Source organism: Crassostrea angulata, chromosome 6 (genome assembly GCF_025612915.1).
Source record: "Crassostrea angulata isolate pt1a10 chromosome 6, ASM2561291v2, whole genome shotgun sequence".
NCBI lineage: Eukaryota > Metazoa > Mollusca > Bivalvia > Ostreida > Ostreidae > Magallana > Magallana angulata.
In genome coordinates this window covers 24,928,362-24,954,444 of record NC_069116.1, presented here as the reverse complement: position 1 = coordinate 24,954,444, position 26,083 = coordinate 24,928,362, and the positions used below count along the sequence as shown (strand labels likewise).

The window sequence follows — 26,083 nt, the reverse complement described above, 5'->3', positions numbered from 1 at the left end:
TATTTTTTTAAAGATCTACAATAAGACCTAACATATAAGGTTTAATCCGAAATTATTAGCAAGGTGATTTTGACTTCCTACTTCGGTAATTACATACTTGCACCCAAAAATAAGACCAACGCGAGAATTAAGTATGTTGTGTGGAGGTGGAGAATAATAATAATGCAACCGTCATGCAACAGAGATATAGCAGTCACCTGAAACTGGGAAGGAAAAAACTGAATAAATTTGAATTTGATGAAATGCTTCTGATTAAATTACAGTAACAATCGGGACAGATGGAATGCGGCCCACTTTCCGACCCGTGTGATGTATGTGTGTGTGTTGTCGCGTGTTGAATGTAAATATTAAGGGGGATGTCGGACTTTGGGGCTAAAGGCTAATCTCAAACCTTATGTACAGGTAGGTGAGGTTTATTTCACTTTTAATGAACGATTGAATTTTTTTAAATTTCATTTTTCATTCATAATTACATGTAAATAATTTTTTCGTATTGTCAAGGCCTTTAATTTCACATGTGATACTAGTATATATTGAAATATTTGATGAAAGCTGTGGCTTTTATCGATATCTGTTCTCTCTATTCAACTGATAATTTAGATTAAGAGGACATTTATGAAGGGTGTAATGGACGATATCACCTTTGCTACTCTTGTGAAAAATGTCATCTTTCAATTAATATTTACAGCTTTAAATTAAACAACTTTAGAACAATTTGCCCCGGCCATCCGCAAGAAAATGGAAGGACCGCAAGTGGCATTTTTGGTGCTTTTGTTGGCGTTAACAGGTTACCTTGGTAACCGATTATGGGCGGCCATTAATGGTCCGTCATACAGGGAACGAATCCTTCGCTTGGCCTCGGCAGATCAACAGCTCACCAACCACACCGCCGAGTTTGCTCGACCTGAAATTCTCCAAGTAAATTGAAATAGATTCAAAGTGAAAATTGAAGTTGGTTTTAAATTATAATTACATGTATCTTGTTTTTCACTTTTGGGATTGAGAAAGTTTTATTTTAACTACAATTGGTTTTAAATTATAATTACATGTGTCTTGTCTTTCACTCTTGGGATTCAGAAAGTTTTAACTACAATTAATTATTGATGAATATACATAATCATGATATATTACATGATGTATTATTAAGAACATAATTTTTTATCCACCCCCCTCCCCCCCAAAATATAGATAAAATGAAACAAGAGCAAATAAATTGTAAATTTTATAGGTATCTGACGGACTTTACATGGCTATAGGATACGCGCTAGCCAACTCTATAATGATCGAGGGAAAGGATGAAATAGTGATAGTTGACGTAACGGAAAGTTACGAGACTGGTCTAGCAATCATGTCCGCCTTCCGGAACATCACCAAGAAGCCGGTAGCGGCAATCGTGTACACCCATAACCATGCAGACCACACATATGGAGCAAAGGTTACTTAGTCTATCTATTGTGTACAGGGTTATTTTTGCCGCGTATTTTTTTTCCCGTCCTTCTACTGTTGCAAACGTTTCAACATCTCTTGAATATTGTTCAATTGTCTAATTAATACAGTTATTTAAGAATTGTTTCGAATTTATCTAGTTTAAAATTCGCCAAAGTGACAAGGAGGACAAAAGGGGCGAAATTAAAACGGGGGATTGTATTTCCCTGTATACAGTAATTATCATACATATAAAATATCATATCACGTATAACATGTTCTAGCACATATTATAAGAATTTTATAGGAACTTATTTATACGAACCAAAAATGAATGTCATTCTAGGCTTTTATCGAAAACGATCAGAATCCCCCGGACATCTGGGCCCATGAGAGCACGAATAGAGAATTTATACGAACGTTTACGGCGAATGCAGCCGGGTACCGACGTGCTATGCGCCAGTTCGGCGTTTTCCTGCCAAACTCGGTGAATTCTGGGATTGGGAAAATGTTGAAATATGGCGACGGAAAGGCAACTATAGGACTCGTTTTTCCAAATAAATTTGTGAACCAAAAAGTCACAAATTTAACTTTAGCTGGTAAGTTTCACGGACGTTTTATATTGTTGAAAACTTTTATCTAATCTAAACTCCTGATATCAAAGGTGCGAGGAGATTTCCTGCATAAAGTATATCATTATTTTACCTGGAGTATATACACGTACGGTAGTTATTACCTACACTTAAGATAGGGCTAACAAGGACTGAGATTACCTTTCAGAAAATTGAACTTTAGATATAAATTATTCTAATCGAGGCATAATGTTCACCGTTTCATCACTTCGAACAAGAAGCAGTTGTCGGGGTTTTAAATTCAGATCTTGACATTAATTAAGACCCAGGTAAAACAACCTAATTTTATTCATATTTCAAATTGGAAGCCGTATAGAGTTAACATTTAAGTTGCTGTAAACGTCTAATTTTAAATGATGGAATGAAGATGAATTATTTTGGTGTTTGATAGACTGATATTGACATTTACAATAAAAAATTTCTCAGAGAGAGAGAGAGAGGAGAGAGAGAGAGAGAGAGAGAGAGAGAGAGAGAGAGAGAGAGAGAGAGAGAGAGAGAGAGAGAGAGAGTATAAGTTACACCTCTTCTCTTTTTTTACCTTACCTTTTTTAAAATATTTATCAAATATCATGATTAAGATTTTTTTCGGATAAATTAACGCCAACAAACTCACAATAAAGAAGCTACGTGTATATCGTTAAGGCAAAAAAAAAATATGTGTGTTTCCGGTTTCCCGACCGACCCTATTTTTTATGCGCCGACCCCAACACTTTTTATTCCAAATCCAGATTACCAACCGTAATTGGTTTAAACAATAGTCTTTACAAATCAGAGTTTAAAAAATGCTTGTAACAATTCCATAGAAAACACCACTTATCAAAGAGTTTTAAAGATTTCTAAGTGCAGATTGCAATTGACAGTATGGATGAAAGTTATTCTTCGTTAGTTTAGCTAAATTATCAATGCAATAAATAGTTTTTTAGGGCAGTGATGTGTTATAAATTAATATAAAGATGTACATGAAAAAAGCAGAGGCAAAGTTTTTTTAATATTATTTCTGGGTGTGGAGACTGTAGACATCGTAAGTCTTTGAATAGGCCTAACAATCATTCACATTATAAATATGATTTTAAAATGCTGCATTTCAATTGCAAATGAAATTTTTAAATTAAGTCTTAAACCATTAATGATGTATTCCTTTTTTTTATTAAATTTATATTGAAAAGATTTAATTCTTAGGCTCTTGTCTAATCAACCAGAATTTCCTCTGTTTCTGAATTCAACACCTACAGTTACGATATTAATTCTACTGTTATGTCAGTTGACCAGAAAAATAGGACTAATAACTACTATATAATATATTTGTAGTAATGAGTATTTTACTCTGTTAATTTATAGTAGCTGTCATATCTATATTTTCTATTTACATGAAAATAAAATCATCGTATACAATTCCAAATTAATCTTAGAATTGCCCCACCTGTAATATACATTTTCTTAATGTATAGAAAAAATCATATGGTAGGAAAGGGGAAAACTTAAAAGCTCATCACAAAAAAAAAAAAAAGGCGACCTACCTACCCTATTTTAAAATTTGATGAAATACACATATTTTTTTTTTTGGCCTAAGAATAGCTTCTGATTCTTTCTTTTGAACTTTTGCAGGCATTGAAATGTCCATCGTTCACATCCCTGGAGAGACGGACGATCAGATAGGTGTATGGTTACCCAAACAGGAAGCATTTCTATGTGCCGATGACGTCTATAAGGCATTCCCCAATCTGTACGCCATTCGAGGAACTCCCGACCGAAATCTCCTACAGTGGGTAGAATCTATAGACACAATCATAGAATACAGTCCACAGCACCTGGTACCTAGTCATACACGTCCGGTAGAAGGAAAGTCGAAAATACAGGATATACTGACGGCCTACCGTGATGCGATTCAATATATCCACGACCAAACCGTGAGGTATATCAACCAAGGAATGGATGTCATTGACATTGCAAAGAAAGTGGTTTTGCCTGAAAGTCTTAGAACGCATCCGTACTTACAAGAGTTTTATGGCACCACAGAATGGTCAGTCAAGACCGTGTTCACGTCATATTTGGGTTGGTTCAACGGTGACGCAGTTGATTTGTCTCCCTTGTCCAAGACGGAACGTGCAGATCGAATGATAAAATTAGTCGGTGTGAGCAAGTTATTAGAACAGGCCCGAGAGGCACTGAGGGCAAAGGATTTCCAATGGGCATTAGAACTTTCCAGTTATGTCCTCATAATGAATCCTGGACACCGAGAAGCAACGGAAATAAAACTCGATTGTTTGACGTCACTAGGTTCCCGCCAAAAAAGCGCCAACGGACGGAATTATTATCTTACCAGTGCTTTTGAACTTGCTGGATTAGTTGACAGCTCAATTTCTTTAAAAAAGAACAGAGAAAATGGCATTAAGATTTTGCCGATTGATTTTATTTTCAAAGCTCTTCAAGTTCGTTTCAAACCGGAAGACTGTGGTCAGGTGACGACAAGTGTGTATTTTGTATTTCAAGATTCAAATACTCACATTTCCCTTATCATAAGAAATGGGATTGCAATTGTGAAACACGGAGAGTGCCTTCATTGTGATCTTGTTGTTACCACCACCGAAACAGTGTTCAAAGACATGATCGGAAGTAGAATCAAAGCTATAACAGCCTACGGCTCAGGAGAAATAGAAATACAGGGTGGTGCTATGAATTTCCGAAATATTATGTCTTGTTTTGAAAGAAACAAATGACATTTTTTGTTAACAAACTTATTTAACAAAGTTTTGTTTATTTAAAAATAATTTATTATAAGTTTGATTCACATCTTCGTTGTGATTAGCCGCAGGTCTGTAGCACCCGGCCTGGAAAAAATCGGATGGACGACCTGGGAGCTACAGGCCTCTCATAGTAAAAAAAATGCAACTAACATGTACGGCGCACAAAAAATTGCTCTAGTTTTGGACCGATTAACTATTTTCACACAAATTCTGTGAATAAAAATTAGTGCCATTAAATTCTTCCGTCAATTTACTACCGATGTCGGTACTTTACTTGCCTAAAACTTTCTCTTATATACGCAAACCGACCTCGGAAATTGAAAAATGTAATTTCACTTCGAGATTGGGAGTAGTCTCGTTCAACCAGACGCTCGGCTGTCTCCGTAAATCTCCGACGTCGGAGATTGAAGTATGTTAATTTCACGTCGAGATATTGGGAGTAGTCTCGTTCAACCAGATGCTCGGCTGTCTCCGTAAATCTCCGACCAGACGCTCGGCTGTCTACGTAAATCTCCGACTCCGGAGATTTACGGAGACAGCCGAGCGTCTAGTTGAACCAGACTAGATTGAGAGTCGCTATTTTTACAAGTAAACAAACTGCATCTTCATTTTAAGGGGCTAGTGATGGGTTTTAAAAGAATATCAGAGCCAAGTAAAGTGATGATATCCGTAGTAAAATGTACGAGAAATTTGTTGGAATCAAATATTTGTATAGAATGTGCTCATAAATAAAGCACAAAACTAGTACAAATTTTTGTACGCCGTGAATTGCAGTTTTGTTTTTACTATGGGAGGCACTATAGCTCACAGGTCGATCATCTAAATTTTTGCAGACCGGGAGCTACAGACCTGCAGCTACGTTGTGATTGAATTCTTGCGTATGTATAATAAACAATAAATTACTAGAATTACGATGAGTGGTGGCAAAATTGTTCTTGGATAGTAACATAACAATTTGTGGGGAGCCATTCCCGTAAAAAAAAATGCTCATGTGTACGCAAGTTTGTGGGAATGTCATTTAAATTCGTAATCATATACACGTATAATATGTGAGTACATTGAGTCAGCAGTTATGGCCACACAGTTACTATTTTGGTCACAAGCATTGTTGTTTAAAGTGAGCATCGTGGGCCATGAGCCACATGTTCTTTACTCTTGTCCTTAAATAATAAAACACAACCTAACTGATGAGCAAAAGCACTACTAACAGGGGAAGCCAAAACGGAGATCAAAATCTGTTACCCAATCACAACGCGGTGTTTACTTATCAGGGAATGGAAATATGGTTAAAATCCTTATTTTTAAAAATGCAAGTTTTCCAATAAGGAAACACTACAACCTGCGGACGACGACATGGCGGTAAAGGAGGCTTACGATTTTAATCCAAGTCCAAACTAACGTTCGTAATTTCCATTTAATCTTAAGTAATTGCATTATGCGTCCCTTGCGGGTAGTAATGCTTATAATTAAGGTAAATCGGTAGTTAACATTTAAAGACAGTCCCGACTGCAGACCGGAGCTGCAGGAAATGGCAGTATCCCGTAGGTCTTATCGCTGCTGTATTATGACTTTGGGTAAGAAGATGGGATAATTATTTTATTTTTTGATTCATCAATAAAAATAACACAAAACCGGAAAAATAGCTTAAGAAAATCAATACTATAGTCAGTCACATGTTTTCATCACATTTTGTTAATTTTTAAAGATGAAAACACATCTTACGTATAAGAACAGTTGATACATGTAACAATACATGTATAAGGCAAAAATTAGAAGATTTTTTTTGCATGTTCTCTCTTTTAACACGGAGAAATTGACACCATTGAAAACAAATATTCTTATGTCGATTTATATTGAGGAAATTCTCTTATCTATTTAGGAGTTTTTCAGAACGCAAATTACTATTTTTGATCATTTTCATCCTGGTTCTTTCACGCCGTTTGCAAAGCAAAATCCCCGTTATTGTTTTTATCTGTAGTCAAAAGCGATGTGGGATGTGTTTCAAAATATTCTTTTTTGTACGTCATGGAGTTTTCCATTCTAGTAAATGTAAATTTGGCAAAAAGTTATTATCATGTTAAAAGTGGTGAAAAAAGAAGTTCACAATTAGACAGGCTTCAGTCCCATTCATTGATCTTGTCCATGTATGTCAAAATATGGTTAACATATTTTATATAGCTTTTTGAAATTTCAAATCATAGATTTATATTTGAAAAATGAAATTAGTACTACATTACAACACAAGTTTGTATTCCATCATCAGTTCTTCATCTGTGTATAACATTTTGAAACGCAATCTAACTTTAAATTTAACATCTTACAAAATCCCATTAGCGCAGCTTTTGAAACATACCGACAATGTCGACGTCTGTCCGTCTATATTTTTTCATGTTGTTAACTTTGAATTTACTGGGTGGCAGTAAACGTCACGTTGTAATGTATTTACTGCTACCCGGTAAACTCAAAATTGCACAATGCAAAAAATTGGTCAAACTAACGTCATTTGGTTCATGAAGCACGTTTCAAGAAACAAACACATTTCACTCTCTACAGAGAGTTCAACAATAACAACAACAACTAAAAACAACACACTGAAAAAAAAGAAAAAAACCCATCAACCCCCCCCCCCCCCCCAAAAAAAAACCCACCAAAAAACAAAAGCAAACCACTGTTATCACATCATAAGGATATATAAAGGTACATATATATACAAGATAGATTTATCAATTTTCGGCATGCATACCACGAGACACAGGTGCTGAACATGTCTATATGACGAAAAATTAGACGTATATTCCTTGACTGTAGCAGAAATGTTATGAAAAAAAATCGTTTAAGGCATGAGATCAGTAGGACATGTAAGATGATGACAAATGAAAAGCGCCTGTTTGACAATGTTTCTGTCTTCAGATTTACTAATCATGCGTAATTAAAACTTTCATATGGCAAAGAGGTATGTAATTGCTCTTCATTTTCTTTGCAAAATTTTCATTATTTCATAACGCATTTTTTTTTAAACCACAAAGTCGAGACTTGTATGCTGAACACTCCTTAGGTATTGTCAACAGACAGAAAATTTCCAAAAGAGACAAAATGATGAAACAGGGATAGATAGATAATTGCGGGGTATTATTTAGAGATGTCAAACGCAGTAATAAAATGACATCTTCTTATTTCAATAACGAAAATTTTTTACTAAGAGCATGGTATCCATGACAACCATCTAGCTTCAATAATGCGGCTTAATCGTAATATGTCAGTCGGTATAATTGCATATTGTACCTGCTTCCTTACACAATACAATGCATCTGTAGCAGTGTATTCTGATTTGGACTACCTTTAATTATGTATTAAGCATACTATGATTGGGCAATAGGTGTTGTCTTTGCCCATTACCAAAGAAGGTACAAGATAACATGGCGAACAATTAACCATATAAATATGAAATAAGAGTAACTTTTGGTACATTTTTTTTTCCGAGACAAGAATCAAGATTGCTTAGAAGAATGATAACATTTTTGTCTATTACATAACATGTATGTATAATGTACTGTCAACAACTCATATTTCTGAGATAATTCTCCAAAACAAGATGCAGTACACTTCCTTTTCTATAATCTATAATAATGATAATAATCAGAAGCGGGAGGTATTGGAGAAATCAGAATTTAGTAATAGTCTTCATTTTCTTATTGATATACTTTCCATACCAATGATAACGGTCTCACATGATACATGAAATTGGTTTGTAAAAAAAAAGTACTATTAGTTAAGACAGATATTTTGAATTTTTTTTATTGGATAAGGTGTCAAATTATTGATTTAAAAAGAAAAGAAATCACTTTAACCAAAAATTTCTTGAGTAGGGACTCACCTTAAATAACGTTGTTGAGAGAAAACAACAATTTTTAAATTAAAAACCGCACAAGGTATAATTCTAATTATTACACTGCCCTTTAAAAATTAAATATAATCCGTATCCGTATTTAATTGTAGGTTTTTGTTTCCCTTTTTAAAAAAATCCGGATATAATAATTTCCATCTTTACTGTTACTGAACATACATATATTATAAAAAAGCATCTCAACATTGTTTTTTCTCATTTCCTCAATGATTAACAACACCGCATCAAACTTCCGTTCTGAACTCAATCAATAGATCCTGCAATTCTTCGTAATTCTGTCTGACGCAACCCACACCACGTCAATTTGCCAAAAAAAAAACCCAAACAACTAGACGGGCACTTGTTGGTCTTTGAAAACGAACAAACTCACTATAAATCGTACAGATTGTTACTGGAGTTGTCTTTCTGTCCTACACGGAATAGTTTACACAAGAATGACTTGGTTTTGGATGACAGTGACTTGGGCACTTTGGCCGGGGCCAGTGTCGGGACCTCCAGCTCTATCGAGTTCCTCCTGAGTCGCACCTGTCGAACTATCCCCACTAATAGTTCGTCCACGTTATGGTTTAGAACGACGGAGATCTCTACATACTTACAGTGGTAGCGGTCGGACACTTCTTTGGCATCTACAGACAGAAAACAGTTGCATTATGTAAGGTATACACTGTAAGTAGGTACGCTATTAATAATCAATAATTGCTTATTTAGATGTCACAAAACACGTATAACAAAAACATACATCATGATAATATTGCGAATTAATATAATATAAGGACACACTGTTAATCAACTAAGACACCATAAATGTCCAAAGGTCTAAAATAAAACTATAGGTAGCCAAAATTAAAGAAAAATGATGCCTGAATGAATTTATGAAATCTGAATATTTGCAAATGATTTGAATTATTAGTATCAAATATCAATATCAAAATGAAAGACTGAAAATATAATTCAATTTTTACATGACATTTCGAATGTTTAGATAATTCAAATTAAGTTTACGTCTCAGACTTTGCTCTGATTTTCGAATTATATTTTTCTGTCGTTGTGAAGAATAAACGAAAATCTTTTATTAGTAATCGATGCATAACTATTGTTCTATATGCTTAAATAACACAAATTATCTGCAAGTCGAATTGCAAATCAAGAGCCATAGCCGATTTTCGACACCCTCATAATCAGACTAATGTCCATGCTGACTAGCAGTCAACTTGCGTTGATTAAGTTGTAGTATTATACCTTTTTCGGACACTACTCTTCGCCTCTCTAGATCCGCCTTGTTGGCCACCAGAATAATGGCTTGATTGCAGACCTTCTCTTTCCGGATGAACTGGATATTCTGAACAGCCTCATTAAATGACTGTTCATCATCCACAGAGTACACGACCAGAATGGCGTCCACGTTTGGCAGGTCGTCAATTGACTGAAGAAAAACAAGAGCGAGGTTTGAATTATTTCGGCATCGCTAACTCAAGTGAGAAGTTTTTTTTTTCATGAAACAAACATTATTTTCTCATTTTACAGACTCGTCCATCAAAAACATTATATTTTGGGGGTATTTGTTTTGTACATCATGCAACGTTCTTCGGTTGGATCTGCCGTAAAGAGAAGAAGAATGAGTTGTCTGACATTTCACGAGCGACATGTTCTCAAATTGGACAATCTCGTTTCGTTCATTTTATACTACGATGTCACTCTGTGATTGTCATTTCCCATTTAAGTCAAATCTACTGTTGCTTTTACTCAGATCTTTGAACCTAAATCAAAGGACTTCATAGAGGTTGAAAGGTCAACGCATTAGCCATCAGATCTAGCTTAATTTATTCATATGGTTTTATTAGTCAAAAACTAAATATTTCATACAGAAATACAGAAATATTCTATATATTTTAGCTATCACATTTCATTTTTTTCCATATGTCTCTATACAGGACTCTTCTTTTTAAGGAGATTAATATAGTCTTGAAAAATGGCCACAACCATTCAGCCCTCTTAATGTATCTCTATGTGTGTCACGATGTAATAAGCAAGTTTTTCGACGAAATAGTAATGCGCTGGTTATCAGCCAATGAATATAGTTCTGTAAGTACGTGCTTAGCAATAACATTTTTAGACATATGTTTAAAATGAACATTACACAATGGACGTATCAATTATACCAATTATGTACAGTTTACCCTTGGGTGTCAATTAAAAGATACTGAATTCAGCTATATAATGTCAGATGCATTCAAGAACGTAACAATACATTCTCTAAAGATACAGGAACAATCACATGTAAATGCTTTTCTAATCTGACCTCAAACTATACGGCGGTGATCATTATTTCCTGTACAGCGCAGCCGTGATCTGTACCACAGTTCTATCGGATTACCCGCTACGTTACGGATGTATTGCTCAATACTATTGACAGCTGACGATCTGGAAATGTCAGTACTTCTGTCTAATGACTTTGATTTAACGGAAGTATTGCAAAAGTAAATGATTCAATTAACCGTAATGAATGGCCATTGCAGCTCCGGTATAACAAGACTCTGGAAAAATTGAAGAGCCCCAAAATGGACTTAATGAAGAGACTTATGACGGAAGAACGGTGCTGGCATAGGGAATGTAGATCAGCCCCCCGGTGACACGAAGAAAAAGGGTCACATATTATATCTGCGAGCTAGGAAAATTCCAATATATTCACAAGAGTGAGAGCAGTGGTATTCAAATACTAAAGAAAAAGGATTTTCGTCTACTGTTTTTCCTGACGGCGATTTGAACAAAATGTCGAAAAGTATCTCTTATCAGTTTAACGACAATTTATGGAAATAAAAAATAAGCTTGTAGTTCACAATTTTAGTGATATTGCTAACAGAGGCGGAAGCTGGCAGATAAAATTCCATGTAAACCAAGATTATAGGTTCCTTCCAAAAACAACATGCCTGTTCTATTGAATTTTATGTTCAACAGTAGCATGTTTCTTTTCTGCAAAGGACAATTATTAAATAATCGTTCGACGGCAACTGGCTTGCGGGCAAGGCCTTACGGTTTACGAATTGTCCTGCAGACTGGTGTCAAATTACGCCATTTCATTTATCACTCTCGGCACAAAATCATTAGAGGCAACAAAAGCGATAGAGGAATCTACATGTATCAGTTGGAGAGGAAAACACAGTGTACACATAGATATCGGGCGTTATATTAGTTTTGTTACGAAATCTGACTCATAAAGCATGATTACTTTTACAAATTCTATAGTACATCGTGTGTACCTAAAATTCTTCTTCGGAACAAAACTTATGATCTTAATAAAGCAAACATCACAAAAAGTGATAATACGAGAAACTTCTGCTCGAATCAAGAAATATGCTTGATAAAAAGACTTCAAAAAGTGCTCATTTCTCTCCTCTCCACCTCCCCCCCCCCCCTCCACCCTTCCTCCTTACTCATGTGATCATCAATTTCAAAATAAAATATAAAAGAATAGTTTCATTATTACACGCTAAAGAGGTTTTCTTTCATTTTACGAATTCACATTAATCAAGTCTCCGAGAAAATGTTTCTTTTATGTTTCATACGAATCCAATAAATAATGTTTTGGACCACCTAAAATAGGAAGCTCTTGATCCCTCTACTATAAAATCAACAACGCCGGCAACGTTCCGTCATCTCAGCAGGAAGTGACTAGAATTTCAAACTAAGATTTTTTTTTCAAATGACATTGGTATTTTCGTGAACATTTTACATTTATGACGTCTAAAAATATGCAATAAAAACTTTGACCACTTCTACCGATATATATGTAAAACAGATCGAAGTGGTGGAAATAGCGTACATTGTGGACATATCAAACCAACGCATCTTAGCGTCCGTGCTTGACGAAAACTTCCTCATAAAACGTTTTAAAATTTTGAAACTCTTACAGAAAATTTTATTGCATTCACAGGATTTTAACATATGCAAAATGTTTACCTCGAGCAGGTAAAGCGGTCATTATCGAGCTATCGAAGAATTGGTTAGAATGGTGTTTACTTTTCACATGCTTAAAATGTAATACTAACTTAATATTAAGTCTGTGGGTCTATTTTTTCAATTTCTATTCTTTCTTCTGTCTATTGATTTCTTCATGCATTTATATATTTGATGCAGCCAAAAAAAAAAGATAAATCTCATTTGCGTTGAAATTAGAAATCTTTCAAACAATATACCGTCCCTATAAAAGACATTCACTGTGAGACACGGTTCTGACAAATTGATTTTCCTCTCTCTAATAATGAATTACCCTGGTCCACAACACGGGGAGACAGTAGACAGAGGTGTGTTATGTCTTTCTATTGCTTTGTCTCTGTGGCAACAGCATGATAAGGACCAAAGAGGTAGCCATATCACCATAAAGTCATCGGCGTGGAAACCAATGTTTTTCCTGTTTTCTGCAAAGCAATGAAGGAAGAACGAACGACTTCACTGGAACTTTTTTCTTGTGTGTTACATAATACTTCTTACATAATTCTTCCGTGTCAGATTCATTCGTGGATCCAGAAATTATTCACAAGAAGAGATGCGAGGAAAGTTTTTTTTTTGTTTGCCAGGTTGGGTGAGATGGGTGTCCGAGACAATTTTTCCATTAATTTTAAAAAGATTAAATTTTTCAGGGGGTCAAGGTGCAACTAACCCCCTCTAGCCTCGCGCATGAGATCGGCTTCTTAGATCAATAATAGCTTATGAAGGTAGCCATAATTTCGAAATATCCTACTTAATTCTAAAATCGGCATAGAACGAGTCATAGTATTTTGAGGGGTGTAGAATAGCTATGATATGACACCATATGTACGTATATTCAGGAATAGAATTAAATAATTGTGTTCCGCTTTTAGGTGAAGAAAACGCTAATTTGTTATTGGTAAGTCAACTGAGAGGCTTTAGATTATAATAAATGACGATGTATTTTTTAATATTTTGACTCGGCGATTTGTCTTTATACATGACCATTTCCTTTAATAATTGCATTCAAGCTTTTCATTTATGAAATATATATCAATGCCCTTAGAATTGTTGTGATCTTTATAATATTTAAATGTCAACTTACTTAAATGATGCTGGCATTAATACCAGATCATGGATTGCGTCAATGGTTAACAAAGTGCAAAAAATATCAATTGATTTTGGATTTGAAACGCAAAGCCGCCGTCTGTTGCACTGACTAGCATAAAGTTTTTTCAGTTAGGAAGAAAATTCAAAAGATATTCATTTGCGTAACAAGGTGCTCTTGCGAGATTCTAGATAATGGGTACTCTGTCAACCAGATGCTGCAAGACACCATTTCAAGAACACACTGTTCGCAGATGAAACTCCATGAATAATGTAAGTTGGTGTTAAAAGTACTCGCTCCCAATCAAAATGATAATTAGGCACAAATAAAAGAACTCATTATATCTTCCTTAAGTTATGCTTCTACATTATTCGTTTCGCGATATTTGGTTCATCAAGCAGAATGATCGAAAGTCATTTCATTTGGACACAAAAAGATACTCATTAGGGGTCTCGTTATTATCATACACTTTGCTTTTCAGTTAACTTTGTTGGAACTTGAATGTAAAATAAATGAATGAAATACAAAATTTATAAGGTTTATAGAAAAGGTTGTAAAAAAATGAGCTATAGTTTTCCAAAGTAAAAAGAAATATACGATAATACATTTTTTAAACTAATGTACAGCTATAAATAATTATAAGCTTTCGTATTTTCCTTAAATTAAAATATGATGCAGCATACTGAAAATTACTGACTTTAAGTATAACATGAAATATCAGAAAGTCCAATATTTGAAGAAAAAGCGTATGTATTGCATGTTGGTATATTAATTGTTCCATGTTTGTCATTTCTTAAGACGTTATATTCTATGTATTCATTCTCTATTTGTTTCAATACAGTTGAGAAAACAGAACTTTTTACCACCAAAGTTATGTTTCTGCTGTTATCTCAAACTACTGTCTTGTCTCGTATATAGTTTATTCAACAATTAAAACATGACTATTGTAATAGTCAAGTTGTATATTCTATTAGTTAGAATAAAGTCCCTATCCTTACTATGTCCATTTCATTTAATTTCATACTTAAAAATATGAAATAAAAACGTTTATTTCATTTTTTTGGGTAGGTTATGTACATGCATTTTCCTGGAAAAACTTGTAATTTAACAGGTAAAAAGCTTAATAAACTCCAATATAAAGTTCAATATTCATCTATCTTTTTCCTTTCTTTCAGTAGCCTCTTTAGTAAAAGGTTAAGCATTATTCATACGCACTTCCTAGTTGCTTTGACACTAAATCTTGCTTATTTTGGAGTAGTAAAGAAAACGATTTCAAAATTCATGGAACACAACTTCTCTCAATATTCTCACAACCTCTCTCAAGCGCATTTCTAGAGATGGAATTAGCCATGTTTATCGGTTTAATACTTAAATAAAGTCCTGTTAGGAAAATCCCCTGGGATACTCGGCTTTTAATTCCTTGAAAAGATTAATATTCACCGCGTATGTGACGTACTTTAATTTAATCAGCGGATGTAATTGGACGACCTTTAGCAAACTATTAGGTTTAATCCAATGATAGTTCTTGAGAGAGCATTTGATAACTGACGCCCTACCTTTATATCTGGAACTTCAATGATTCTGATATTGGATTCTTCTTCATCTAACTTTACGGGTACCGTGGTTTCCTCGCCATCAGCATCTACAAAGAGCAGACGACCATTTTAGTACAATGTATATTACTAGACTAGAACAATTTGAGCGCATGGATTTGGGTCTTGGCAAAGTACGAATAGTTTTGTGTCGTGCAGTATTTCATCAAGGGAATATTCGTATTTCAAGAATCTTAAGTTACAATAAATGAAAAGAGTACATTAGTTCTACGGATCAGATTGTTTCTAACACGTTCTATTTGTACTGATGAACTGCAATTATGAATGCAAAATATCATGAACGAATTCAAAGGAAATGAAAAATAATAACAGTTTTACACTGTCATGATATTCCAATTTTCTTTGATTTTTTCGTTTGTTCACTGGGTTTTTTTTCCCCTAAGGCGAAGAATCTGATGATCTTCTGAAGACAAACCAATAGCATCTAGTAATTAAAATGCAGAGTCGATACCCTATAATTCAGCTAACTTGAGAGGAAGTTTTTCAAGAAACTTCCAATGTTTAGAGCGGATTAAAGAAAATTCCGAGAAAGGATGGTTTTACAAGTAATAGTTTTCCAAAAAGCTTGCCTGACTAAACAAAATTATTCTATGGGAAGCATGTATCAATTAGGCTACCTTATAAAAAATAGTTTTTAATTTTCGCTGCTATTCATAAATTCATAAACGGAACGTACATGTACAACGTACAGATTCAGGAGAAATTTAAGTGTTTTTCTTATCCATTGCTTATATATGTATATTACATGCATTTAAATTATTTAATTATTTCAAATTATTTTAGAAAGACCCTTGATGGCGGAGGAGAAAGTAGTCAAATTTTAAATTGTATTTGTTATGTTAAGATGCAAAATCATATGGCCCATCTCCTCATTTCTAACCATAGCAAAGTAATATAAAGTAAAATTTTTGTTTTAAAATAAAGCTGCATGTGTACACACGGTGTGCTCTGGTGTATTCTCATGATCCCAAGTTGGACTCGATCACTAATCGATATTTGATCAAAATTGATGGCTTTTTCTTATTAATGAAAATCCAACATTAATAGGTAACAACTTGTTGCGTTGACTCTCCATGGCTCCATGACAAACATAGCTATCTATTTTTAATTCAGGGTTATAGACATGCATGGTGAACCTCCTTTTTACTTGAAAACTCTTGCTCAAATTTGCTCATTATATCCCAAATAAAATTTTCATTAATTGCAAATTTAATTGTTGACACATTTAACATGCTTTGGGTTATCTTTTTTATGAAAACTTTTGACATTGTTTGTCCCCGTTTCGGATAATGCAACTTCCAAACCTAATATACGCCTGACTTGAAGACGTCAAGCAATAAGATCGCCAATATACACTGATGATAATTAAACTGCCTCCAAAAAATCGGAATAAATCAAAATAGCTAATAGGCATTTCACTTCCGCAAATTGAAAAGGAATTATTACAAACATTTCTTATTATCCAATATCTTGGCAAGAGAAGTTTTGTCAATGAATATTGAAGAATTTAGCGAAATCCCAAAAGCAATATATCGCTCAAAAGACCGGCAACCATTGCGCGATGACAAATATGACTTTATTTTTTTTTTGTTAATTACGCATTAATTTTCTTCGACAGTCGGAATTGGATCCGAAGCTGTGGCGATGAATGTTATGAGAATATTGGCCGACCCTCACATATTTACCGCGTGGGAGAAAGCGGGATTTCGTGGGTGTTATTAACAGTGGCTTACATTGTGATTGCTATTTAACCTGTTCAGATTAGCAATGGGGGATGCATTTGGGTGATATGAAACATTTTGATATTGACGAGTCTGATACTATACATGTAAATATACATGTAAGCTCTACTTTTTATCTTTTATTTTGACATTTCTGCAAAGACAACGTGAACATTCTAGTAAAAGTTTTCTTTGGAATTGTAAAGGTACCCCTCATCGCAGATCACCGGCTTCATCGGCAATATTTAGTGTACATATATATGCTTGAACAACGATTTAATGAAAAAAAAAAAGAGTCGGCAATCCAAAATAATTACGCCCCAAGAAGCATGTAAATTGTAAACGATCCACATCAAAACCCTATTCGCATGAGTTTAGAGGATTCCAGAGAACATGTGCACACTGCACACAAAGTTTCTATTTTCTAACGGGTTTTTTCACAGTAAAGGTTTAAGTTGGCTTTTCATCAAGAGAGGAAAAGGGTAAGATATCTGTATTTGAATATCAAAGGAAAGATGAACACATAAACCCTTTAATAAAGAGTGAATGGAACGAACAACAGAATAAACAAAAACAATTTTATATTCCCAGTAAAACCCTCTCATTTCTGAATCAAACAAACAAATGTATACCTTTGTTTATGTGTAATGTGTATACTAAATCTGGTAATGATCTTACTCCATTTGATTTTAATACATCAGGGGTCAAGGTGACGCGATTTTGAAAGGAACTAAATAACTTCCGGTTCCGCTGCTGTACAGAAAGTGGTTATTGATAATCAATAGAAATATAATACAATGCTTCCTTGACTTCCAATTGCTACCAGGGCTCGTTTATATTACCGTTTTTTTTTCTAAAGGTTAAATCCATGCCATTTTCCTTTTGTCTTTTGAAGATGAAGAAACGAGAAGCAGTCTAATCAAAAGGCATTTCTAAAGGTGATCTTTTGGCTTTGCAGATTTGTTAAAATATTGATGCAATGATGAAATGATTACAAATAAAAGAGAAATTAAAATGCATATTGATTTTGTTTGAATGATCTTAATGAAAACCTACATGTGTATAATTCACTGAATATTATAGAAGTTGTTAAATATTTTGGAAAACGTTATTAGACAAACCAATGGTTTTAGGTTTTGAAAAAAACAGGGAGAAAGAATGGGAACATTCTTGATTTCATGTTGCCAGTTTCTGGCATTTTAGTTATCGGGTACTTAGAATATAACAGGATGGAAATGTACGATGCATACCTATGATTGTCTTTGTCGCCCAAAATGAACAGTTATATAAAAATAAGTTTCACTTTATGCCAAAGGTTGGGTATACTAGAATAAGTCCTTCGGATGCAACTGTAAAATTATCCAATAGGTTCGCTATGAATTCGCTAAATATAACAGAATATTTAATCAAACAGTGCCCGCATTACGAAAAACATCCTTTGGTAATCTAGTCTTCCTATAAGGTTAAAAAATGACGTAAAATATTTTTTTAAAAAGTTTTAAAACGGAAGAATCCACGATATATTTGAATAAAAACGAAAAAATCGCAGTTCTCCCGAGTAATTTTAATTACGTCTTTTAACTATATTTTATTAAGCACAACTCTTCTTATCGATTAATTGCAGTTTACAGAATGAAAGCTGTTCTGGCACCTATCTGGAAACTTTGTTATTGAAATATAAACAAAACACCTGCAATGTTTACGTTCTTGCAAGGCGACAAAAACAAAGAAACAAGCGAAGAGAGAGAACAAAATCGATAGTGGTGTCAGAAGTTTCTCTGTAAGCCCTTCTGCGTACTGGCGCCAAATGTTTAAAGGGGAGAAAGGTTACGTAAGACTTCTTATTTCCACATTGGTTATTTAACTATAAATATATGTTCTCAGGTTTTAGTGCCAGAAAAACATAGCATAATCGGAAAAACTTATCTTGATTGTAAAAATTGTTTGCAATTTTCTAAAAATTAAACTCAATTTCAAATGTTTTAGGTTTTATTATATATATATATATATATATATATATATATATATATATATATATATATATATATATATATATATATATATATATATATATATATATCCGCTATTTGATGTACATAAAAAGAACATTTGTTGACAGCTATGAAAAGTTGATTTTCTGGAGTAGGAGACACCTTCTAGAATTTGATCAATATTAATATCATTTTTCTTAATATACATTTACTTATTTCGCAGATGTGTACGTACAACTCATTGCCTTATCTTTGAGTATTATGAGGTGATAATTTCGGTCGGGGCGTGATCAAATCCAATAAAGCCCGACGGGCTTTATGATAGATTTGATAACGCCCCGACCGAAATTATCACCTCATAATATTCAAAGAATGATTCCTTATTACTTATATTTATAAAATATTAGCCATCGTACGATTAAATATTTAAATATAAATAAGCATACCCCGCTGGCGCCTCAATTTGGCATCATTTGTATTATGAGTTATATGGTACAAAATCGATATGTAGTGTTATCACAGGCAAAGACACTGGAAAATGTAAATATATATTGTTATATACTTCATGTACAAACATCTTTACATTGATTACAGATGCCACTCGACTAGCCTAGTTCATCGATACACAACGTTCCTCAAGCAATATCAGACCATCGGTCACTTGTAGTATTAAACAAACTCGATTTATCTAATATATATTGGGTGACTTGCATAAGAAATCAATCAATTATATTACACATTAGTTTCTCAAAGGTGAATAGCTATCTGGTGTGTAGTTTTATTTTATTTCTCTCCTGGACGCTTCTAGCATACGAATGGCAATGTACATGTAGTGCATTATTATAAAACGCAAGAAAGTTTAACCCTAACATCCATTGCTGTAGATATTGAATTTCGTCGGTTTTTCAATGTACGAGTTCTCAACATGGTCCGAAAACTATTACACTAGACTAGTGCGTGACCAATATATTTAAACCTGACCGTGACGGAAGCTTAATTTCTTATATTCCTTTAAAAACAGAAAATTGTAACGTGTTTAAAAAATCTTAATTGCATGAATCATTGTACTATGAACCATAGCGTAAAACTATACTGTACAGAAAACTGCTCTACAATGCATTCTTGTAAATACAAACGCAAGGCATGTCTAAATGCAAGCAATGGAATCTAACGAAATCAAAGAAACAAAATGCCTGTGTTTAGAAAGCGTATCATTTTGAACGATTTCGCAAACCTATATATCTATTTGACTGTACACCGTAAATTCTGAAATTGCTAAGTACCACGGCAACATCTGGAGATGAAATCATACATTTTTCTTTGTTTTCAGTTTTGCATCCAGAGTATTGTATCATTGATCCGAGAAATCAAACACATAACAGTATCATATTTCTGTGCACGTTGTAAACTCGAGTTATTCTTAGTAATGAAATTTTATTTTTGTTCAGTTGTCTAGGCCATGCTTTGTGTTCTTTACAATATTGAGAGAAGTTACAATTTGCATTAATATACATGTGATCGGGAAATGAGATATTGAAAATTGCTTCTTTAATTTAAATAAAACCCAACTCTAATCAGTTGAAATATTTCATTATAATACGTTTAGTACTCAGATTAATTTTGTTTCAATATTATGTTAGCGCCTACCTATAGAAGTGTTACTCGTACAAATCGCCTCTGACGTCATAAACTGAGTTTTCAACGTCTTTTTACCAACTCCGTGTGCGCCCAATATTGCAACAGAAAAGAATTCGGGATCGTTGTTCAAATCAACGATATCATCACTGGCTTCCAAAGGATGAGAGGAATGGTAACTGGCACCGCTTATATTACTTCCGGCGGAACTGATACTCGTTGTGCTTTTTCGACGGATTCTGTCACCTCTGTTTACGATTCCGGATTTTGTCATTTTGAAAGATCGAACTCTTTCCAAATCTAAAGAATTGTTACCATTCAGATACACATTTTCAGGCATACTATTTCTTCGTGGAGCATTTTGGCGGACTTGAAGTAAGGAGCTGGAAACTCCTGGTGTTAACAGCGTCGCCGAGTTTCGCCTGCGTCGATGGGCACTATTGTCCACTGTTAGTAAATTCCGACTTCCATTTGAAGTCGCTGGCTCCATTGTGTCAACGTAAGTAATAGGTAGTCTCCATGAGAGTATACTTTTGCAACAAGGATGCTGCTGGTCTTTCTGAACTGCTTCCGAGACTGACACGTGAAAGAATCGCCATACCTTTAATACCCTCACATTATCTACAGAACGCTCCAAAAGTTAGTACACACATCGCTGATTGCTTTGTACAGCAGCTTGAATGATTGATGACTGAACGAAAGACAAGATCACTTATTATGGTAATCGATTTAATGTTTGCGCTAACTTCGTGTGAACTCAAGAAATTGAGTTTACGCTGAAATCAAGGCATTCACTAGTTTTTGCTAATTGAAAAATAATGTGGTTTTAATATGGAAAAAAAATATCAATAATCAACAACAACAGCTAGATTTAACATGGTGTAGTCTTTGTTGTGGCATGACTTCCGACCTTCTGTCTTGTACAATAATTATTTTCCAGCGCCCTGATCAATTGGGGATAATTTGTTTGACAACAAAGGAGGATGGCGTTGCATTGCTGTAGCGATTTTTACAATATCATATCATTTTACAATGAATCAATGAAAATAAATTGCATTCTTCTTCTTCATTATGGAAAACCATTCCATGCTCCATACACCATACAATGCATAAAAGTTTACGCAAAGTGCAGAGTTAGATGGGTAGGGGTTGGTGCAGACATAACCCACAATTATTTTACAGTGTTTCAGAAATATTAGAAACTACATACCTTGAATTGATTTTTTTTTAATCTAGAAACATTTAAATAAGAGCTTGGACTTTTGGTACGACGTATCTATATTTTGCTTGCATAAAACAAGTTAAATATGACACTGGTTTCGAGCGAAATATGCATAGATTGCGTAGTTTTAGCTCAAATGCCTAAAAAATCTTGTTAGAACCTATTGTTTCGAGATTATACTGATATGCACAAGGAATGGGTAGTACCCCAGCTGAGTTTTAGTAAAAATCAATGAATAAAACAGATTTCATCATAAAAACCAAATGGCAAAAAAATTCCACAATTAAACAATTTCTGTAGTTCCTTTAAAATGTTTTGTATTAAAACAATAAATCGTCTTAAAAGCAATGTAATTATAAACGTAGTGAGGATTAGGGAAAAAAAACAAACGTTACAGAGAAAATAGTGAATTATCATGTTTCATTGCCCTGGGATCAACAAATCACAGCGAACGATAAAACTATTGAGGCAATTTAGTGCAATCATTAAAAGAGATATTCCATACCGGCCGGTATGCTTGTTTCAACGCTCCAAAACAAGACTAAAACGACTGTTATCGCTGAAAACGAAGGATATAACGCCATGTTCGTCGCTTGGCTCTCTCCATAGCCAATGATTGAACACCACTGCTACTTCACAGGGTAGAGTTTTTTCAGGGTTAATTACTCGCTTTACCTAATAACATTTTGTTTGACCTTATCAAGACATTATTACATCTTCGACTTTTCGGTGTTTATTGGCACAAAATGGCCAACTGGTGTTGAATGTTATAATGTCCTTGCAATTATGGTACTGGATGTTAAGACGCAGAAAGGTTGTTCGTTAGCTGCATCGGCTGCTTTTGTTGCCACAAAGCACGGTGTGTATCAAATGCTATATCTTAAATACTGTGCAGCATCCCATCAATGGTAGGTTAATCTGAATTTAATGACTCGGACAGGATTTTTTACACATCTGAAATTAAATGTCATATGAAAAATGAAACAAACACACTAGAAAACGTTGAACGCATTAAAAATACTCTTTTTAATTCGGTATGAGCTTTTTGAAGCACTATAGTATAAGTTATCTTGTGAACAAAAATTTTGCGCATGCTTAATGATAACATTTTTTACTTATTCATGGTAATCATTGTACGTAAATGCTGAAAATTTGTCGTAGGTTGGATGTGCGCAACAAGTAATATTTATGTTCAGGTACGTTGTATGAGTGTTTTTATATTTTGACACATATCGACAAACCAGCTGATATAGTATTATGAAGGGTTGGTATATATCATGCCAAACCTATTGGCAACGAATATTTCTCAGCATCTGTAACCGTTATCGTACCTCTACGAAACGTGAATGAACGTATAAAATACAATGTCTGCTTACAAACTTTAAAATTAAGTCGGCTGAGTAGTCAGCAAATTAACTATCTGATCTGTTTTAAATTTTGACATATAATTTATTCTTTTGGCCATTAACTAAAATCTAGTGAAAAAAAATCTAAATATTTTAGTTTTGAAATTTCGTCATTTTCCTTTATCTTTTTACAGAGCTCTTCTTCTTCTTCAGGAGATTAAAATAGTCTAAAAATGACCATGACCATCGAGCCTCCTTAAACAGCGTGAAGAATTCACTGAATTTTGTTTGTACTTTAGGTAGTGTTTTCAAGAACACTTTGGCGTTCACATATTAGTCTCCTATTGGTGAAATCGAGGGTTCATAGTTTTTTAATACTCGATTTTGGATAATCGTATCAGCAGAACTGTAGCTCCACGGGTCATTTTGCTTGACTTATGAAGACTTTCTTTTACCAAGTGTAATAAATATAAAATAATAGCACCCAAATCTCTCTATTAAATTCATTTTCGAGATTTTCGTGTGTCTTTTGGTGTAAAGAATTTTGAACTTAAAACAAATAACTTTGAGTTGTTGATAAATAAATTTTTGATTGATGAAAAGCGCGACCTTGTTCTTTAAAAAACCTTCATACTGGATGGCAGTATAATTCTAAAACGTGTCATGTCGTGACAAATATTCCTAAGCCCTGACAATTCAACAGTTGCTACTAAAATAGTTCTAGTTCATCAAGTTTATTATACACCCTTCTAGCTTGTTGCTTTTCACGACTTACAGTAAATGACCATGAGCATAAAAAGCCAACTGCATATGAAAATAATCTTTACTTCAAAAGAGTCGAATGTTTTCGACATCATTTAAAACACCATACCTGCAACACCACAGAACTACATTAACTGCAATGTAAAGGTAAAGAACCTCGCCAGACGTGCCAATGAAGCTAAAGATAGGGAAGGCGATATACAGGAAATGGTTAATGTTGGTATACACGCTGTAAAGATTTTGCAGTCATTAACAAAAACATTGTTGTGCAATAAAAGAGAGCCTTTTACAACTTTTGCCAATAAGGCAGAGAGGACAGAAGATGGTGCGCTGTAGCTTTATCAGAGTTTACCGTGATTTCGATAGCAAATCCCCTCACACTCGTTTAATAGACAGTTATTCTTAAATTCCAGGGTTTCCAGGCTGTTTTCCATTCACACCCTATACTTACTTACTCACTTAGTCCACTTCGTGCCTAGAGCACATACGGCCTTCACCAAGGATCTCCATTTCTGCCTGTCTGCTGACATTTGTTTTACCATGCCCAGAGTCCATCCTTTGTCTTTCATCTCCTTCTCCCAATACCATCCGAATAAAATGTACTGGGTATGCCATTAATACACATATGCACGGATTTGTACATCCTCGTATAAGTTAACCGTTTGTATCGGTGTTTTCCCGAGAAGAACCCACAGTATTTCATGATTCTCGCTGCTCCGTAATGTTCTGTGACGTCGCCCGTTAGATCATTATTAATAAGAACTGCATTTCCCTTTGATAAATGATTTCTGTTCGAACAAACTCCCCCCCCCCCCCAAAAAAAAAAAAAAAAAACCCCAGAACTATTCGAAATATTTGGTTTTAGGTTCAGTTAATCACATTATATGATACAATGTTTATATTAATTTTAAAGTCATTACCCCATTTTCGCAATTTTTTGTGGAATCATTCAAACTTTGTTCAACAACAACCATTTAGTCAAAATATGACGTAAAGTAAAATCGACATGGCAAAAGGCTGCGTACTTTTTCATTGTCCCTCGAATACGGCATTAGTTATCGTAACCACCAACGAATAAGACTTCAGTTATCATAACCACCGACGAATAAGGCATTAGTTATCGTAACCACCGACGAATAAGGCATTAGTTATCGTAACCACCTACGAATACGGCATTAGTTATCGTAACCACCAACGAATAAGGCATTAGTTATCGTAACCACCAACGAACAGGGATGGGGTCAATTACAATGGAAAGTAATTAATTGAATTACAATTACTTGCTTAAATTCTTCAATTAAATTACCATTACCATTACAAGAGTTTTCAAATGTAATTAATTAAATTACAATTACTTTGCAGATGTAATTAATTAAATTACAAATTACATTTTCATCAAAATTTACTTAAACCATGATTTATATACAACACATAAACATTTAAGGAGGTATATCTATAAAATGAATAAAATTTCCTCATAATCAAAATAATTTCACTGTTTGAGAATTTGCTTTAACTATTCTGATAATTAGTTACAATTTTTGGAAAGAAAAAATATATATTTGGGTTTTATTGATTATTTTAAAACGCAGGTACTGGTAGTCACAATATGGAGGTGTCCCATACACCCTGATATTCAATAAACATTTAAAAGTCATATCCCTTAACCTACACCTACCATGTCAACTAAGGTATTTCTTGCATGCAAAACTATTATATAAAAACTTTCTCCTTTGCATTTTTATACACTATTTTTTTTCTTTTGTAAATACAATGCCAAAGTACAGGTTAATATCGGGTAGAGGGCAGACTATAATTGTTATCAAAACAAAATTCACACCTGTTGTTCTCTACCTAATTATCAAAATGTTAGCAATAAGGGAACATACCCTGTGGACATGTTAGGCATCAAAAACTTAAACCCATTTGAAGCCATACATTTTAGCTCTTTGTATTTTAGGCTATCAATTACAAAGCATGACTTGATAGTTTATATAATTTCGATAACACTGAT

At 34.1% G+C, this 26,083-nt stretch overlaps 2 protein-coding genes across 2 annotated transcripts; one reads left to right on the top strand and one right to left on the bottom strand.

Annotated features, from left to right (window-relative positions):
• The first annotated feature begins 130 nt into the window (after positions 1–130).
• LOC128190444 (linear primary-alkylsulfatase-like) lies at positions 131–4,841 on the top strand. The gene is made up of 5 exons (XM_052862497.1): positions 131–402; positions 689–918; positions 1,229–1,435; positions 1,772–2,024; positions 3,663–4,841. The coding sequence occupies exons 2-5, from the start codon at positions 739–741 to the stop codon at positions 4,772–4,774; spliced, it is 1,752 nt and encodes a 583-aa protein (XP_052718457.1). The 5' UTR covers positions 131–402; positions 689–738; the 3' UTR covers positions 4,775–4,841.
• A 2,620-nt stretch (positions 4,842–7,461) lies between these two features.
• Positions 7,462–21,492, bottom strand: LOC128190894 (GTP-binding protein GEM-like). Its single transcript, XM_052863133.1, has 4 exons — positions 20,752–21,492; positions 15,336–15,421; positions 9,945–10,128; positions 7,462–9,331 (listed from the first exon to the last, which is right to left on the bottom strand). Exons 1-4 carry the CDS (start codon positions 21,227–21,229, stop codon positions 9,075–9,077), a joined length of 1,005 nt encoding a protein of 334 aa, XP_052719093.1. The 5' UTR covers positions 21,230–21,492; the 3' UTR covers positions 7,462–9,074.
• Between the last annotated feature and the right edge of the window lie 4,591 nt (positions 21,493–26,083).

Excerpts from the sequence above, each read along its gene's own strand:
- LOC128190444 (XM_052862497.1), top strand. The coding sequence starts at position 739 with ATGGAAGGACCGCAAGTGGCATTTTTGGTGCTTTTGTTGGCGTTAACA. Across the intron at positions 1,436-1,771 it reads ACCACACATATGGAGCAAAG|GCTTTTATCGAAAACGATCA; the intron begins GTTACTTAGTCT and ends ATGTCATTCTAG. Across the intron at positions 2,025-3,662 it reads CACAAATTTAACTTTAGCTG|GCATTGAAATGTCCATCGTT; the intron begins GTAAGTTTCACG and ends GAACTTTTGCAG.
- LOC128190894 (XM_052863133.1), bottom strand. The coding sequence starts at position 21,229 with ATGGAGCCAGCGACTTCAAATGGAAGTCGGAATTTACTAACAGTGGAC. Across the intron at positions 15,422-20,751 it reads TACGAGTAACACTTCTATAG|ATGCTGATGGCGAGGAAACC; the intron begins GTAGGCGCTAAC and ends TGCTCTTTGTAG. Across the intron at positions 9,332-9,944 it reads AAGAGTAGTGTCCGAAAAAG|ATGCCAAAGAAGTGTCCGAC; the intron begins GTATAATACTAC and ends TTCTGTCTGTAG.